This window comes from Aspergillus saccharolyticus (assembly GCF_003184585.1).
Source record: "Aspergillus saccharolyticus JOP 1030-1 unplaced genomic scaffold BP01scaffold_4, whole genome shotgun sequence".
Classification (NCBI taxonomy): domain Eukaryota; kingdom Fungi; phylum Ascomycota; class Eurotiomycetes; order Eurotiales; family Aspergillaceae; genus Aspergillus; species Aspergillus saccharolyticus.
Genome location: NW_020290614.1, coordinates 950,622 through 967,872, shown reverse-complemented (window position 1 = coordinate 967,872; position 17,251 = coordinate 950,622). Strand labels below are relative to the sequence as shown.

The following is a 17,251-nucleotide window of genomic DNA, read 5'->3' as shown; positions in this document are numbered from 1 at the left end:
CAAAGATCAAGATTTCGATCCTGGTATGTTTATTCGTGACTCTCTCAAATGCATTCAAGTCCCGTCATGTCTAGCTCGGGAACGCAGAGGCTGAAGGGCCAATTCATTGAATCTGTTGCCAGCGCTGGACTCGGTGGATGAGTGCAAGGGATCGGAAAAGAGCAACTTATCTTTAATCTACAATTCAGACCAAGCTTGACCGCTATGGACAGATTGGTGAATATGCCTGCTCGAATTTCGATGGTATACAAGTCAGAATACTTGGGAGAACTCCCTCCCACTCCCTGTACAGTCCTTGAAAGTACCGATGCAGCCCAAGACCAAGAGCCCTGCCGCTGAATGACCATCCTTATTGTTCTTCACTGATTATGTGAGGCCGTCACTAGTCATCAGCTATAATGTCGGATGCATAATTGGCCCGACATTACCATCAGTCCTCACCCCCAAGCCGCACCCTTGCACATCCAAATTCAGAGGCAGTGGCTAAACTTCGCCCTCATCCGCAACACCTGTCCACCAGCCACGAGCATCCCGATACCAGCCCAGCGACCCGACCAGCGCCAAACCAGCAATGAAGACGATCTTGCTCATCTGGGTCTGGAAGGTGAAGTCGTACTCCCAGTGTTTCGGCTCGGCCCCTTGACCTGGCGCGTCTTTCGAACTGGTCTTCTCATCGAGACACAGGCGAGAGGTTGAGAATGCTATGCGCGCGTGAGGTGCTCGGGCAGCACGCGCACTGCCGCTGAGGACGCGACGGTTGTTGCGAAGGCCCGCGTATAGCGGAAGGCGATGCAGTGTGACCATGATGCTGTATACATACATCGAACGATCGATTCAATCAGGGCAAGTACCAGCGTGAGTGAGCTGGGAGTGATGGCTGACTTGTTCAAATTTGATTCAAATTTGATGAAGATGAGTAAGATACAGACAAGGGGGCCAGACGGTGCAGCTGACTGTTTATAAACTACCTTACCTTATGCTCGGCGATGACAGTATCAGACTAGATCCAAGCAGGTATAGCGTCGGGCTGGCAGGGCGGGCTGGCCCGTGTTTGTTCCGAAAATAGACCGCCGGGTCACATGGCCTGGAATATATGTACTTCTCCGTGGGAGAACCACTGCTGAAAACATACTAGTATTTATTCAACTTTGGCGAAGACAATCTCAACGTTACTCATCCAACATACGTACGTCCTGTTTCGCAAGGTTCCAAAATCAATTTGCCATAATTTCAATGCTATCCGCTAATCAGGCCAATTGAGCTCATAAGCAGACATCAAATGAGAGAACACTAGATCCACAAGCATGCGCATTGCAACCAATAATCCTGTGCGCTTCCTGCTCATGCTGAGCAAGATGCAACCCAGCCCAGCCCAGCTCAGCACAGATCGAGACTAGATCTCAGCCCTGAGAAAGACGCTGAGTCTCCGGAACACGCTGCCCGCCTAAGCAGGGGGAAGAGCCTCCTTGCCCAGCTTCCACTGGCGGTCATAGACCCATTCAGAAACGGCAGTGACATGCTTTCCGCTCTGAAAGTAGACGCGAAGCTGCACCTCCTGGCGGGGAGGGGCGAAAGCCGCGACCTGGCTTCCCGGGACGCACTGCTCGCGGAAGCCACCACGCTGCCACTTCCCCCTATCATAGGCCATTTCGAGAACATGGTTGTCCTCGTGGACAAAGTAGACGCGGATATGGTCGTTGCTGAAGACGGTCGCAGCAAGGTCGGTGCGCGGGGGCGCCTTGGAAACTGTGAACTCGCCTTCCTTCCACTGTCTGCCGTCGTACAGCTTCTCCTTGAGGCTGAGGTCCTCGGACTGGTGGTAGACCCTATTGCTTGGTCGGTGCTTGATGTACTTCAAAGTCGGGGAAGGGTGATCTTACCGGATGTTCATGGGCTGGTCCTGCGAGTCGGAGCTCCTGGGGCTCACGCTGGCTAGACCAGTGCCGGGCAGGGCACGGCCCAGGTTGGTCATCTTCGACCATCCTCGCTGTTCGTCTGAGAGGAGTCAAATCAATACCTCTTTGCATCTTATTTTTTCTGGGGATGGGGCGGAGCCTCACCATCCTGGCCGAGCTCCTGGATGCTATTATCCTGCATCTGCACATAGACGCGGATGTGGGTGTTCTGCTGGCGTCGGTGGCTGCATACCGACAACATCGAATACGGGGCCACCTTGACCTGGTTGCGGTTCAGGGAGCCTTCGTGCCAGCGTCCGTCGCTGTCACGTTGCACCTCCTTGACCTCCGTGTCCTCGCCAATGAAAAACAGGTTCACCTAAGACGTGCTTAGTAGAAAAGCTCACATGTGTTCATAAAGATGCGAGAGGGAGACACACAGTGTCCGAGTTCGGCATGATAGCAGCAATGGGAGATCCCAAGATAGCATTGGCGACGACATCCTGCTCACTGCCGCCGGACCACTGGCCGTTTTGGCACCGGGTCTCGCGGATTCGACCAGCGGTGTCCTGGGTGTACACCAAGAAGGACTCCTCGGTACCGACAGCGGCGATCGCGCAGCCTATTGACGATTAGCATACTCGGGATCACAAGGCAGGGAAGTATATTTGGGGTTTGCCGACGGAAGCGGATTTGCTGGGCACCAGCGTTCGACATGATAACAGCTTTCGTAGGATTTTCTGTGTCGATGATAATGACTTTGTAGAGCCAACGAAGCTTGGATGATGGTGATCTTCCTGATCGGTCTGGAATTCCATCTCTCTTATAGCTGGGTGATGTTACACGGAAGATGTACCTTTCGGCGCTCCGACCCTTTGACCCCACTGGAAATACGCTGTAGTCACTGTTCCACATTGACGACAGGGCGGAGGACGTACGAATGAGAGTAAGCTCGTACATCGTCGGGCTGCTTCGGAACAGGGGACGCGCAACAACACTGACGTTGAATCCCACAGCTGCTCTCTCGTCCCCACATTTTGCATTGTTTCGGGCAACCAGTTGTTAGACAGAATTGAATAATTGATGCATCTCTGGTGAGCAATGGGTCAATGCCTCAGGTGGGCAGTCACTCTTGCCGACGAGAAACACGATCGTCGGATAGGATCGACGGAGACTCTCGGAAGTACACAATGCGCCAACGCCACTCGTGGCTGATTATGATGGAATAGATGCGAGGACTTACAGTATACACATGTCAAATCAATGATCGGCAATTGTGGTGATCGACTTCCTCTGATTTTGAGGCCATATCCTGTCCCACAGGGTTTCCACGTTCAGATGATTAGGGCAATGAGACACAGTTCAGACAGACGGTAGGTGCTTTCTACGTCGTAATGACGAATGGCTTCTTCTGACTTCTGTTCTCTATTCTAGACAATTATCAATATGTTTATAAGTTAAGAGGTAGCAGAGAGAATTTGCTGCGCTAGTTCTGATTGCGGCAGTGTTGCAGGTGAGCAGGTGGGAACTTATTTTGCTCAATTCTTTCCTTGAAGAACGAAACTTGCGGCATCATGTATTGATCTACGCTAGAATAATAACTACCGCGACTGACAACGGACGAAATCTTTAGGCTAAACCCCGTTTCAAGGACTATCGAAGGATGGGCCCGTTCCTTTTGCTTTGAGTCCCAGCCCACAATCAAAAGAGTAAAGCATTGTAAAACGAACAAATAAGGTCAATTTTGAGGATACCTTGCCTGTCACGCCTCTAGATCGACCTTCAAAATGTCATTCACACAACTAACCTTACTGTATACTACAGAAGCAAATGACAAAAGCCAGTTTCAAGGCAAAACCAGTTCATACCGTCCAGACACAGGATCTCCTGTGATGCAAAATGACGGCAAACATCACAACAACCCCTACGATGCATTCCGTTTGGCGAGCTCAACCGCCATGACGACCCCAGAAAAACCTGCGATATACCAGCCCATTGTCTGGAGCGAACCCTGCTCATTCCGCCTGTAACCGTAGTGGATCGCACACACCGCAAACCCCAACCAGGGCCCCGGATATGCAGCCCAGATAATCCGATCTGTGACATTTACCCGTGAATAAAAGTCCTCCAAATTCCCAAGCTCCAAAAAATCGCAGATCGACATACCTTGTGGAGCCTGCAGTCCCAGTTCAGGCAGGAAAAGAAGACCGAACATCGTCGCCACCAGCACGGAAGCAGTGGTAGCGGCGTCTAGCACAGAATCAGCACATCTTCGCCCATGAGATGAAGGTGTTGGAGGTCCCATACGTTTGCTAATCTGTGTAAAATGGTCTTGTTCGCAACAAACACGTTCGTCCTCTCTGATCGCACGATACAAGCATAGCCCAACGTTGTCGCCAAAGACACGCTGCAGGTGGTCCAGGGTCGCCGCCCGTAGCTCACAGCCTCGACCAATGTCCCAGTGCATTGCTTGTTCTGTGGCAAAGTCTACTGTGACATGGTGTTTGGTAACGAGGGCTTGGATGATGTACTTCCGGACTTCCTCTGCGGTGGCGGACTGGGATGGAATGGTTCTTGCATTCATTGTCTCGTCCATTGCTGTTGGTACTTTTCTAAAAAACGTAAGTTCGATAAGATGGAAGTCGCGAGTAAGGCGCTCTACTTTAGTTATATAAGTAACTGCCTATAGTCAAGCAGTATGTTGGCGGTGCAGAAGGCTCCGGGGCTAAAGCAGTGGGGCGAGCCCCGTTGGACGAACAGAGACCCCTGATTCTGCCCAGAAAGGAGTAATGCACGTCGTAGCTATTTTACTGGTGAGTGTGTTGGCACCATGGATTGTATTAGGCTAAGGTTTCAGTCTAGGCGTCAGCCTCACGAGTCTCTGATTATCTTGCCGCTGTTCTGGATGTGGAACCAGGTGGACCTCCGTTCCAATTCGAAGGTTGGTTTAGTGAGAAAGGAAAGCCTAGTTTTATGGATAACTAAAAGGTTTTACTATGAATATGCGAGGGAGGAAGAAAACACAGATTTGTGAGTTGTCCCTCTGGAGGTACTAATCTCGGTATCTACAGTCACCCACTCAGTTTCCGCTACAACGACAGTCAATCCACAAGAACAAAGACGCTGCGCATTCCTTGAGTCACACTCCTCTGAAGCTTCATCTTCAAGCATCCAAAACATCAACAACCCTCCCTGGCTTTGCCTCCCCCAACCACCGAGGCTCACTTCGAGCCGGCTCCAACGTTGGCCCATTGGGGTTGCCCACGAACTTGTTACACCAACCGATCACCGTCTTCCACCACACCAGACTATTCTCCCGCCCTTGAACAAAGTGATTCTCGTCCGGAAAATTCAGCATCCGCGTCTCAATGCCCTTGAGCCGACACGCCGCATACGCCGCCCACCCCGCCGTACTGGGACACCTGAAATCCTTATCCGAGTGGATAACAAGCAACGGGGTGGACCAATTGGTGAGATACTCGGCAGGATTCCACTTCCTCCAGACTTCCTTCGCGCTGGCTGGCTCACGGTCCGCGGATAGCGCGTCCGTGAAATACGGCGACCCGAACGATCGGGTCAGTTCCTCTATCTGCGCCAGATCATCGCCCAGAAGCTCGGCAACGACATCAAAGACCCCGTCATGGCAGACGAGCGCCTTGAGTTTCTTGGCGAGGGGCTGCCCGGCGACCCACAAGGCCATGTATCCACCGTAGCTGGCGCCGGCGGCTACGGCGCGGTTGATGTCGCATTTCGCGGACAGATTCTGCTCGACCCAATTGAAACACCGCTCGATGTCATGGTAAGGATGCCCGCCCCATTGAAGCTGGACACCGCGCGCAAAGTCGCGGCCGAAGGAGTCTGATCCGGTGAAGTTGGGGATCGCGACGATGTACCCTTGCTCCGCGACGAGGGCGGCGTTCCAGCGCCAGGTCCAGGCGTCTTTCATGGCGGAACTGGGGCCCCCGTGCATGAGTATGAAGAGAGGATGCTTCTCAGCGGACGCCGGGTCGTAGTCGGATGGCTTGAGGATCCAGCATTGCACGGGGGTTTGACCATCCGGTCCGCCGGGGAAGATGATGGATTCGACCTGCTTGTCGGAGATACCGAAATAGGCGCCATAGTTGGATGTGGTGTATATGATCTCGCTGCTTTGCGCTTGGTGAAGGCCGGGGGTGGGCGGGGTGACAATGGAGAAAAAGCCTTGGTCGACGAACGAGGACGAGGTGGCCAGGAGCCGGGTGTCGGATTCGGATTCGCCTAGTCGGGACAGAGAAGACACGGAGCCAGAGATGTCCAATGCCTTGGGAACCACAGTTTGGTGCTTGCACGCATCTACCGGTGGTATCGACACTCGAAACACCCGCGCTCGAGCCTGTTGATTCGCAGTCAAATACAAACTCGCGCTATCGTTGGCCCAGAGCAGCTCGTCGGGAAACACATCCCAATTCTGACTACTATCTGCTTCATCGATTGTCCGGAGGAAGGCCGTGATCTTCAAGGTCTCCACGTCGACCAAGCCAATAGTCTTGTGCGACCACTCCTCGCTGTCCTGGTCCACTAGAAAGGCGGCAATGGGCCCTTTTGGAGCGAAAGTCGGCGCTGACACAATGCTTGCATGGTCCGGGATATGAATCTTCTTGACAGATGGCACCTCAGTCTCTTCAAATGTCGACAGTGGGATGAAATACAACGAGCTTTCCGTTTTCACCCAATCCGTGCCCTTGGGCTCAGTCGATGTGAAGATGATCCCGTGCGTCGAAACGCTCAGTTCCGCCGAACTCGAAGAGTCATTGTAGAGTGGCACGACCAGCCCCGTGTCTCGTAAAGCATTGATAGGGCCAGTCGTAGATAGACGCCATTTGTGGTTGTCGCTATCGAATTTCAGCACGGTGTACCAAATGACCGATCGAAACTGGTCATTGAAGGTATCCCATCGTCTCGGACGAGTGTATTCCCATTCGCGAGCTGTGGAGTGCGGCTTCTCGGCTTTTGCTGTGTTGTAGAGCTCCTGCTTGTCGTCGGCGGGAGCCGTGAAGACGAATGCGATATCCCCGTTGTCCAAGACTTTGGTCCTCACGTCTTTCAATTTCGCATCGATGGTACCGGCCAGGTATGGTCTGATGGTTCCAGAGAGTCTCTCTTAGCCTTTCCTAGCCCTCCTTCGTCCATCATACATGAACCACTCACCGCTTTGTGTTGTTAGCATGTCCGATCCACAACTCCGTATTCTTATCCTTCTCGCCCTCCCTCTGCCACAGCAAGGATGACCCACGCAGCCACCGAAACGAGCTTTCCTTGGGATCATTGCTGTATCGCGTTGATTGCCTGGTTTCGATGTCAAGGAGATGGACATCTGTGAAGTCAGTGTGTGTCTCGAGGTCGTAGGTCGAAACGGTGTAGAGCGCCAATTTCCCCTCATCATTCGGTACTGCTGCTGAAGTCCGCGGAGCAGTAATCAGGCGTCTACACGGTCGGAGGGCACCTGATTAGCTATACGACCATCTTTAAGAGAATCTCAATGCACGTACTCGGGGGTGAATATCTTCTGGGTCGGCATATTGAATCAAAAGTTTATGGTGAGACAGACAATCCAGTGAGGGGAAGGCCGTTCTTATTAATACGACGCGGATAAGAACCGGAGCTCCGACGCTGTACATACAGTACAGATGTCAATGATCCGAGGCTAGCCTACTGTAGTTAGCGATCGTTACGCGGAGGAGGCACTGGGCATGCATAGTAAGCACTCATGGATTATGCCATGCCGTGGCCGTGTGGCACCTTACTGGGGAGAGCTGCGTTGGGTTTGGTGTGGTCCGCCTCTTACAATCTCTAGAACCGGTCCATTGTGGACGGGTCATGCGACAGTTATAGGCGCTTGGTAAATCAAAAACATTGATCAATGCTACGATGACAAAAGAGGAGATAGAATAGTTGTCGAAAGGCATAGGGTCCGGTCTGACACGTGACGGCCCTACAATTGCCCTACCTTCGGCCAAGTCAATCCACTCAGCGTCTGCCCCGTAATGTTGAATGAGATTATGAAGATACAGAGATTTCTTTTAACAATCTTCTGCTTCTCTTTCGGCCTCTTTATCCACAGGAAATCATAATTTTGCTCCGTCTGTGAGTCTAATTCCTCTTAATGAGCTCATTCGAAGTACATCCAGGAGCAGCACCTTCATTCATACAATGTACAAGTAAGCTCCAATGCCAAGATTGTCACCTAGCTGAGAGCACACACACCATTCCTTCATGCATATATTTTGTGAGTTCTTCGACCAGAGATGCGCAAGACTGTGCTCAGCTGAGAACGACACACAATCAGGGTAATCCCAGCCGAGAGCCAGCCCACCGATTCCATCTCAATTTCCATCTGTCGCGATCTTACCAACGCATGCAGAGTCATGTCTTTGCAAGAGAGCTTTGACAGAGCCACCAAGGACGTCCTGAATCTCCCAGAGAGACCCTCGAATGAAGAGCTTCTGCAGGTACAGAAATCTTGATCTCCATCTCTCCCGCGCCAGCAACATATTGACCGGCTACATTCCCAGCTCGACGCGCTCCCTAAACAAGGAAGTGGCGCGTACTTCAGCTTGTAGATAATCTGAAGGCAGAATATGGGACGAAGTTGACAGGCGTGACGACTTGGTATACATGGGACCCGAGTTGATGTGTTGGAAGTGATTTTAAAATGGTTTTTATTGCGACAGGGGATGTACTGTAAAGGTCGTCGGCTAATCACTGGAATCACACTCCAATATTTGCACAGCGAACACAGCATCCCAGAGACATCCTTTCTACTCACTTGGCATTGCATGTAAATATAGCAGCCATACTCATTCATCCCTGTTCTTCCCATGATCTCATCCCTGACCATTCCCAGCATACCAAGATCTACACATCCCAGGCGTGGAATGCTACGCACAACCACCAAAACACAACAACCCCAAACACAGCGAACTATAAAACCACCCACCGACTCGACGCTTGTCCAGATACCATGTCACGAGCATCAGCTCAACAACCCAAGGGGCCATCAAAATGCACCTCCCCGCAGTCTCCAAATTCACCCTCACCCTCACCCTCGCCCTCCTCCCGGCCACCACCACCTCCCAGACCCTCAACATCGTCGCCCACCAGGACGACGACCTCCTCTTCCTCTCTCCGGACCTGCTGCACACCATCCAGTCGACCACCGCCTCCACGCCCGTGCGCACCATCTTCCTCACCGCAGGGGATGCGGGCGACTCCTCCCCGACCTACTGGCCGGCGCGCCAGTCGGGCTCCATGGCCGCCTACGCGCGCATGGCCAATGCCCCCAACAGCTGGACGCAGTCCACCCTCCCCGCGACCGCCATCCCGCTGTACACCCTTACCGCCAACCCGGCCATCTCGCTGGCCTTCCTCCAACTCCCCGACGGCAACCTGCACGGCGAGGGCTTCCCGACGACCGGCAACAGCAGCCTCGAGCAACTCTGGCACCAGGAGATCGACTCCCTCACCAGCTTGAACCCCGACCAGCCCGCCACGTACACCCACTCCACCCTGCTCCAAACCCTCAGCGAGGCGATCGCCGCGTTCAACCCCGTCCGCATCAACACCCTCGACTTCACCCGGGAGTTTGACGCGACGAGTCCGCCCGAGGGCGGCGCGTGGGCGGATCACAGCGATCACCTCGCGGCGGCCAAGTTCGCGCAGGCGGCCGCCGGGGACTGCGCGGCGGCGGGGCGGAACGCGGCGGAGGTGGTGGGGTACACGGGGTATCCGGTGCTGGATGTGCTGCAAGCGAGCGGGAATGTCGCGGGAGCGGATCTGGTGGAGAAGCAGTTGGCGTTCTACACTTATGCGCTCGGGGATTGGAAGACTTGTCGGGATCAGAGTGGGTGCAAGGGGGGCAATGAGGAGGGATGGTTGAGCCGGCAGGTGGTTGCGACCTCGTCTGGTTCGGTGGTGGCGAGTGCGGCGGTGGGCGCAGCGGAAGGGGGGTTTGGGGGTCGGTGGGGGTTTGTGAAAGGGGGAGAGCGGGTGGTGTTGGATGGGGAGGGGAGTTCGGGGGGCTCGACGTACTCCTGGCGGCAAGTGGAAGGGGTTCCGGCGCAGATTGACGGGGGAGAGAGTCCGCAGGCGACCATTACGGTCCCCGTTGCTTCTTCGGTGGGGGGAGATACCCTCGTCTTTGAGCTGGTGGTGTCTGGGGATGGGGCGGTGCGGAGTACCCCGGCGCGGGTGACTCTGTTTGTGGTGCCCGGGGAGGAGTTGGGGCAACAGGCGAGTAATATCACCGCCTCGTCGGAGAATACGGCGGATGGACAGTCGGCTGCGAAGGCTGTGGATGGGAGGGGGGGGGGGTATCCGGCGGATGCCACGATGGAGTGGGCGACGGTGGGTGGGAAGGAAGGCAGCTGGCTGAGGCTGGAGTGGGATACACCGCAGACCGTCTCGCAGGTCTATCTGTTCGATCGGCCCAACACATTCGACCAGGTCACTGGAGGCGTGGTGGAGTTCGAGGATGGCAGCAGTGCGGCATTTGAGGCGTTGTCCAACTATGGGGAGCCCAATTTGGTGACTTTTGCGCAGAAGTCGGTTCAGAGTTTGACCATCAGGGTTACTTCTGTCAGTTCCACAACGGGGAATGTGGGCCTGGCAGAGGTCAAGGTGTTTTGACGGGCTTTGTTTCTTTCTTAATGTACAGCAAATGGATTTGTAAACAGTGTATGAATATCGGATCAAGCCTTGCATTCCCACCCGTCGAGTCATAAAATCAAAATGAGTTGTTCTTCTGAGATGTATATAGAAGGCGACCCTTGGTTGATATCGGTCCGGCCCGAGCCCAGAGCACCGCGTCTTGGAGAGGCCACAAAAGAGAGCTCGCAGGAGTGATTAAAGAAACGATCAATGCTTCTGGGTGTGTTGTTCAGTACTGGCAATATCGACTCACAGCATGATATCAGCTATTCCCCAGCGTACAGCCTCAGAACAAATCACGAATGATATGACAAGTAGGATCCAGGTTAACTGCATAGCCATCCAGGAGGCAAGTTCCACAGAAACTCCAAGTCAGCATCAACGCTATCCGAGACAGCGCCCGAAGACTCCAGAAACGAGCAGGTGCCGATGAACTTGACGTATGACTAGGTGTGTGAGGGGGTGGGATTTAACAAGTACTGGATGAGTTCTGCAAACTTGTTCTGCCTTGATCTGGGGTTGTGTGACGAACGCTAACTGTTTGGGGTGATAGGATCTCGAGGAGAGGTACAAGTACGAATGAAGCTTCAGCCTCTAATGAAGGATGTGGGCTGAGACATTAGGGGCGACATATGCACAATAAGAACTCATCTCAAATCATTCCGAGGGTTGGTCAAGCGATGGGCGCACCTGCACCGTAGGACCACTTGCGCACTTCTTGGGAACTTGAGAACATGCGAGGCTCAAGGCACTCATCCAACTCTATTCAGATACAATCTCTATTCGACTTGGTTGACTTGAAGTCAATAACTGTAACAAATGAAGATATGTACAAATTCAATTACAGTCAACGCAGTTGGCGATTCCCCTTTTCGCTTTACTCATCACTCGTTCGAGAACCTATGACGAGCACTAATTATTCGCAGCTACAGATATAATGTACAAGCAATCTTAACATGGGGCTTTGGGATGTTGGCCCCGCAGGTTTACCAAGACCTTAATCATACTCGTTCATCCTAGTTAATTGATATGTAGCCCTTGCGTGCACTAAATGACAGATCTGTCTGAGCAGATTGCAGTATTATTTCATTTCAGACTCTCTCATCCTATCCCCCTCTCACACCAATCATCCAATCCTCATACGGCGTCTGTTATCGACCCAGAAGACCCAAGAGAGCGGCTCTCGACCCGCAGAAGATCTTTTCGGAAGCGGATCCGCTCTCGGTCCATGAAGCCGCGCAGCAGCCACTGATTTACACCCAACATCCAGATATAAACCCTAACAAGAGACACATCATCCAAGACCCCCTGACACCTTCCCTTTCCCCCAACTGCACACAGATTACAATCGTTCATCATGACAAGCACGAACCCCAATCCATCCTCGCGCTTCGAATCCGCACCCTACATCCCCCCCGACCGAATCTTCGAACTGACCGCGCAATACCTCTCCGACCCAGCCAGTCCCAAAGTCAACCTGGGGCAAGGCACCTACTGCGACAGCAATGGCCAGCCCTGGATCCTGCCCGCCGTGGCCGCCGCGCGCGACCGGCTGGCCGCCACGGGACTGAACCACGAATATCTCCCCATTCTCGGCCACCCGGTGTTCCGCACCCTGGCGCCGCGTCTCGCCCTGGGCTCCGCGCTCCACGCCACCCTCTCCTCGCAGATCGCCACCTGCCAGGCCCTGTCCGGAACGGGGTCTCTGCATCTCGCCGGGGTCCTGCTCCGCTACCTCCAATCCCAGACCTCGCCCACCTCACCCTTACCCAAAGTCTACATCCCGACCCCCACCTGGTCGAACCACCACCAGATCTTCACCTCCCTCGGCTTCGAAGTCGCGACCCTCCCGTACTACTCGGCCACGACGCGCTCCCTTGCGCTGGAACCCTACCTCGCCACGCTGGCCGCCGCCGAGCCCAACAGCGTCGTCATCCTGCACGCCTGCGCCCACAACCCCTCGGGCTGCGACCCGAGCCTCGCGGAATGGCGGCAGATTGCGCAGACTGTCAAGGACCGACACCTCTTCCCGCTCTTCGACGCGGCGTACCTCGGGTTCAATTCGGGGGATCTCGACCAAGATGCCGCGGCGATTCGGCTGTTCGCGGGCGAGGAGTTCGGACTCGAGATCGGGGTGTGTATGTCGTTTGCGAAGAATATGGGGCTTTATGGTTTGTCCACCTCCCGAGTCTCCAGTTTGTGTTCTCTTGGTCGGAGGGATTGGGGGGGGGGGGCTTCTGTCCGAACGGAGAGTAACAGTATGAGTGAGAATTGCATGGGCTAACGCGGACCAGGCGAACGCACGGGCTGCTTCTTCCTGACCACCCACCAGGAAACGACAGCCCGGAATACGGAGTCGGTGTTGGAGGTGCTGCAGCGGCGCGAGGTGTCGAATCCGCCCGCCTACGGAGCGAAGATTGCGGCGCTGATTCTGGGCGACGAGGGGCTCACGGAGATTTGGAAGGAGGATTTGCGCACGATGAGTGGGAGAATTCGCGAGATGAGAGAGCGCTTGGTGGAGGGGTTGGTTCAATTCGGTGGGTGGTCCTGATCCCATTTTCCGTGCGTTCAGAGTGACTTGAGACAGGGATTGATTGTGCTGACGGTTGTAGGTGCACCGGGCGACTGGGAGCATTTGGTGCGTCAGACTGGCATGTTTGGCTTCCTCGGGCTGGATGAGGAGGTCGTGAAGGAGCTTCGAGGTGAGTTGAGCTGTTGGTTTGAACAGTGGTTGATGGGTAGGTGTATGTATGCTGACAGTGACCAGAGGAGGATCACATCTACATGGCGGATAATTCACGCGTATCCATTGCCGGATTGAACCCGGGAAATGTTGAGTATGTGGCCAAAGCCATTGCAGAGCGGCTGCGGAAGCGCAATGCTTAGAGAAGAGTCCTGAACCAGACTGGCGATGTAATACAAGGCAGATGATAATAGGAAATAAACCAATGCTCCTGGGTGGCTATAGCTTGTCCCTCGCAATACTCCGCCAAAAGCAGCCTTCGACCGCTACAAGTTGACATGGCATGATCATTGTGGTTGGGTCACTCTTGCAGTTCGGCCAGATTGATATCAAAATCAGGTCAATCTGTCCCTGTCATCATACCTACCAGCCGACCGATATATGGACCTCCAAGATCTTCCATGACACGCCGTAGCTGCATAGCCAGGGCAGTCGTATCCTCCACATCACAGATGAAATATGAGAGGACGGGGCCCCAGACGCACTATCATCATCAATATCATACAACATGGGACGAGTTCTCGGATGGGAACGTACCACGTCCACCCACTGAGACGAAAGATTCGTGAGCCCGTAGACTATATAAAGATCCATCTCTGTCCCCATGACGCATTCCACCCACCGATCCACCATATTTCCCCAGCTGGCACTAACCACATTTAGTAGCACTGAAGCTATACACTATACCTTACAACTTGAGTGATGCTGTTATGCGTGAGGCTGCTCAGATTCAGTAACAAAAACGTTCTTCTCAAAGCAGTCTTAATTATTGCCTAATAAAAACAAGGAGCAACTGTAGTGCTCACAGGTCTGACACTTGAAAGTCCTTGAATCACTGATGTTGACGGTCTGTACAGAGAGCGAGTGATGGATTTCAACAAGATGCAGCCCTTGCGGTATCAGCCTTCTCTAGACTTTGAGATCTATGTGAATTTATCCGTCTGGCCTCGAAGAAATCACCATGTTACCGCACCTCCAGACTCACAGTCGATTCTAGTTCAGCATGTTCCGCACGACCTCCGCCCTGCACATAAGAAGCTGTTAGCATCATCATCATCATCTGCTCTCTCCCAACCTTCAAGGCACTCACGCAACAAAAGTCCCAGCAGATGCCGGCATCGCTCTCAACAAGGCCGGTCCAATACCATGAAACATGCCCCTCAACCCACTCACAGCCCACGTGTCGCGCACCGCCTGTCCCACACCATGGTACTTCCTCTGCGGTCCAAAGCCATCACTCTGCATCTTACTCTTGATTACATCAATCGGATGAGTCAACAGCCAGAGCGCCTCCCCGGCCAAGCCTCCGTACACCGCAATCTGCCAGCCCGGTAACTCCTCGCGCCGTTTGCCCTGCCGATGCATCGCCCATCGCATCAGCCCTTCATACGTCGCGAACCACACTCCATACCCATGCATCTCACGGGCCACCGTCATCACTTGCCCGCGATACAGTCCAGCCAGCCCGCCAGCCCTCATCAGTTTCCAGGCGCAGTCAAACGGCCCCATGTAGATCCGTCCCGCACCGTGGGATTGTGTCTGGAGTCGGATGCGGATATGCTCCACTGGGCCGGAGACAATGCTAGTCACCAGGCCTGCACCGGCACCAGCGACGTAGAACTGAGGGAGGGAAAGGGTCGGGTCGTGCGAGGGACGGGTATGGCGGTTGTGCGATTCCAGCACCTGGCGGAAGGTGTGCAGGGCTCCGAACGAGATGCTAACCTAGACAAAAGGTTAAGGCTTCAGACAGAACTCGGTGGGGGATGCAGGATACGTACGCAAGCGCCGACACCGAGCAGCGGCATCAGCGTACCCTTGTAGAACGCGAGAGGACCTTCATGGGCCCATATCTGGCGAGCAGCGGACCAAGCATTGCCAGCCTGTTGGGTCTGCAGACGGACCTTGACGAGGTCTATGATGTGAGATTGTCTCCCTCTGAATGGAAGGGCTTGGGGTGGTGGTCGTCGCTTACCGAATGGTTGTCCTAGACATGTCAGTCTTGCTTCTGGCTGCCTGTACGGATACTCTCACCGATAAGGACTTGTGCGACGCCTCCAGCTGCGCCAGCTGTCACGTCTTTGGCGGTTTGCTTCCATTCTTGAGTGCTCTGCGGTTCCAGTTGGGGAATCTGGTCGCTCATGTTGGTATGAATTCTGCTTGTGGGGGGAAAGTCTCAAAAGATGGTAACAGATACTGTTGGGCCCTCTGTCGCCGATTACAAGAGGGGTTGATGCTTGATGTACGCATCCTTCATGTTCGGGTCTTGTTCCGAGAGTCTCTCCGCAGCCATCGCTGTGTCTCGGCTTCGAACGCCGACGCTCAAGACGGTTGCCAAATGCTCGCCTTGATAAGGACTATCTTCTGCTCTGCAGACGCCGGGTCATTGGATCATCCCTCTTCGTGCGAGGTTATCCAGCTTATCATATAGCTTTATCCGCCACAAACCTCCAGAATACGGTGGAATCTGGATCCATCATTGCCTCTACAATAGGTACCATTGAGAAAGAAGTTGACTTCTTTCAAGATTTATCGATTGAGCTTTGGACCGCATTAACAGCGATTCTTTACCTTGGTTGTTTAGACATTACTAGATTTGGAATTTACCACATAGCTTGTTTAGTAAGGGAGACAAAGTACTCCTCGCAGAGCTAATTCATGCGGACGAACAGTGAGGAGGCGTGAGTGCAGTTGGCTTGTTCCAGTCGATTGAATCTTGATTCTAGTCGTAGTCGCTCAAGATAAACCAGGCTCGCTGCAGTTCAAGATCATAGTATTTTTGATGATTCTGCAGTGATTAGCATGCAAGGAGGGGCTTGCGCGGTAAAAGACAGGAAAAGGGTACACTAACCATATGATGATTCAAGCCACTACTTACTCGTGCTTGCCAAGCCACTATGCTCATTTCATCTAGGTGTGAACGTCATGCGTGGAAGCAGATGCTATTAGTCCTCTGCCCTGTTTCTGGACGGGCATTATGACCCGAGGCCCGGCCTGTCAGGGCAGCAGTGGCCGAGATCACTATCTATGCTTATCTGATCCGATGGCAGGCCAGCTGGCAAACGGCGAGGTAACTTGTTTGAGCATGGTCGTCACGAAACTGGGTCACATGGACCATGCTGTCAGCCCTAGGATCTAGAGGATCGACGAGAATCTGAACCTCTGCTGGTCTAGAAGCTTGCTGCATCAAGTGCGGAGTTAGAGCAGGTTCGTGCCTTTATATTCAGTCATATAGCGAAGATCAACGCACTATGCCTTTCGACATGATTCAAGTCGACTTGAGACTTTGAATCAGCTCTGTCTCAAGCTAGGTCTAGACTATCAATTTCCTCTAATTCAGACATGAACATTCATTTGCCACCACACTATAGACTCCATTCAGCTTCGTGTCCAGAGATGTTATGGGTGGCGATTCAGTTACCTGAACTGTTTGAATCTGTGCCACCGCATTCGGCTTGAAGCTTTATCTCAGGGGGAAGCTCGCTTGGTCTACTGTTCTATTAGTGAACGATCCCGACGTGGAGACTGTTGCAAGTGCATGTTGACTCATATGTCTGCCTCTCGTTTTTTTTAGTCATGGAATACAGATTGACCCTGTTGAGACAGCCAAGACTGTCACTATCCAGGGGGCACTTCCAACAGTATGTGACTCAGAACAGCTTCTCATCCTGCAGCAAAGCTCAATGACCATGCTATTGAGCTGCTATCGCCGACTTCACCACCGAGTGTGGGGATGGACTGGCAGCACAGTTTTAGTTTGTCACGAATAGAGATTGACTTCCGTTATACCGCCAATCAGACGGACGGTATCCCTGGGATTCCCCAGATCTTGACATGGGAGTTGATATGGGAGCAGGAATCGGAGGCGCATCGGGCCAGACCCCGGAGTGACTCATGTGACTGACCCCGAAGCGGGAGCCGACCCTAACCC

At 53.5% G+C, this 17,251-nt stretch overlaps 7 protein-coding genes across 7 annotated transcripts; 2 read left to right on the top strand and 5 right to left on the bottom strand.

Annotated features, from left to right (window-relative positions):
- Window positions 1–38: 38 nt before the first annotated feature.
- On the bottom strand, window positions 39–922 carry BP01DRAFT_353777 (uncharacterized protein). The gene has a single exon (XM_025574272.1). It carries the CDS (start codon window positions 802–804, stop codon window positions 484–486), a length of 321 nt encoding a protein of 106 aa, XP_025434619.1. The 5' UTR covers window positions 805–922; the 3' UTR covers window positions 39–483.
- A 522-nt stretch (window positions 923–1,444) lies between these two features.
- fleA (fucose-specific lectin FleA) lies at window positions 1,445–2,512 on the bottom strand (the record flags this gene model as incomplete). The annotated part of the gene is made up of 4 exons (XM_025571588.1): window positions 1,445–1,852; window positions 1,928–1,995; window positions 2,061–2,274; window positions 2,336–2,512. Coding segments are annotated over 4 exons (867 nt in total), but the record flags the coding sequence as incomplete, so codon positions are not given.
- Window positions 2,513–3,819: 1,307 nt separating this feature from the next.
- On the bottom strand, window positions 3,820–4,499 carry BP01DRAFT_421069 (uncharacterized protein; the record flags this gene model as incomplete). Its single annotated transcript, XM_025579493.1, has 3 exons — window positions 4,203–4,499; window positions 4,062–4,145; window positions 3,820–3,992 (listed from the first exon to the last, which is right to left on the bottom strand). The coding sequence occupies exons 1-3, from the start codon at window positions 4,489–4,491 to the stop codon at window positions 3,820–3,822; spliced, it is 546 nt and encodes a 181-aa protein (XP_025434617.1). The 5' UTR covers window positions 4,492–4,499.
- Window positions 4,500–5,058: 559 nt separating this feature from the next.
- Window positions 5,059–7,464, bottom strand: BP01DRAFT_334224 (alpha/beta hydrolase family protein; the record flags this gene model as incomplete). The annotated part of the gene is made up of 3 exons (XM_025573154.1): window positions 7,424–7,464; window positions 7,083–7,358; window positions 5,059–7,012 (listed from the first exon to the last, which is right to left on the bottom strand). The coding sequence occupies exons 1-3, from the start codon at window positions 7,450–7,452 to the stop codon at window positions 5,059–5,061; spliced, it is 2,259 nt and encodes a 752-aa protein (XP_025434616.1). The 5' UTR covers window positions 7,453–7,464.
- A 1,535-nt stretch (window positions 7,465–8,999) lies between these two features.
- Window positions 9,000–10,559, top strand: BP01DRAFT_283164 (uncharacterized protein; the record flags this gene model as incomplete). Its single annotated transcript, XM_025571444.1, has 1 exon — window positions 9,000–10,559. A coding segment is annotated over one exon (1,560 nt), but the record flags the coding sequence as incomplete, so codon positions are not given.
- A 1,378-nt stretch (window positions 10,560–11,937) lies between these two features.
- Window positions 11,938–13,479, top strand: BP01DRAFT_413719 (aspartate aminotransferase/Glutamic oxaloacetic transaminase AAT2/GOT1; the record flags this gene model as incomplete). The annotated part of the gene is made up of 4 exons (XM_025579014.1): window positions 11,938–12,751; window positions 12,875–13,117; window positions 13,193–13,282; window positions 13,348–13,479. The coding sequence occupies 4 exons, from the start codon at window positions 11,938–11,940 to the stop codon at window positions 13,464–13,466; spliced, it is 1,266 nt and encodes a 421-aa protein (XP_025434614.1). The 3' UTR covers window positions 13,467–13,479.
- An 837-nt stretch (window positions 13,480–14,316) lies between these two features.
- On the bottom strand, window positions 14,317–15,728 carry BP01DRAFT_421066 (mitochondrial carrier protein; the record flags this gene model as incomplete). The annotated part of the gene is made up of 5 exons (XM_025579492.1): window positions 15,355–15,728; window positions 15,296–15,307; window positions 15,102–15,235; window positions 14,414–15,045; window positions 14,317–14,347 (listed from the first exon to the last, which is right to left on the bottom strand). The coding sequence occupies exons 1-5, from the start codon at window positions 15,461–15,463 to the stop codon at window positions 14,317–14,319; spliced, it is 918 nt and encodes a 305-aa protein (XP_025434613.1). The 5' UTR covers window positions 15,464–15,728.
- Between the last annotated feature and the right edge of the window lie 1,523 nt (window positions 15,729–17,251).

Excerpts from the sequence above, each read along its gene's own strand:
- BP01DRAFT_353777 (XM_025574272.1), bottom strand. The coding sequence starts at position 804 with ATGGTCACACTGCATCGCCTTCCGCTATACGCGGGCCTTCGCAACAAC.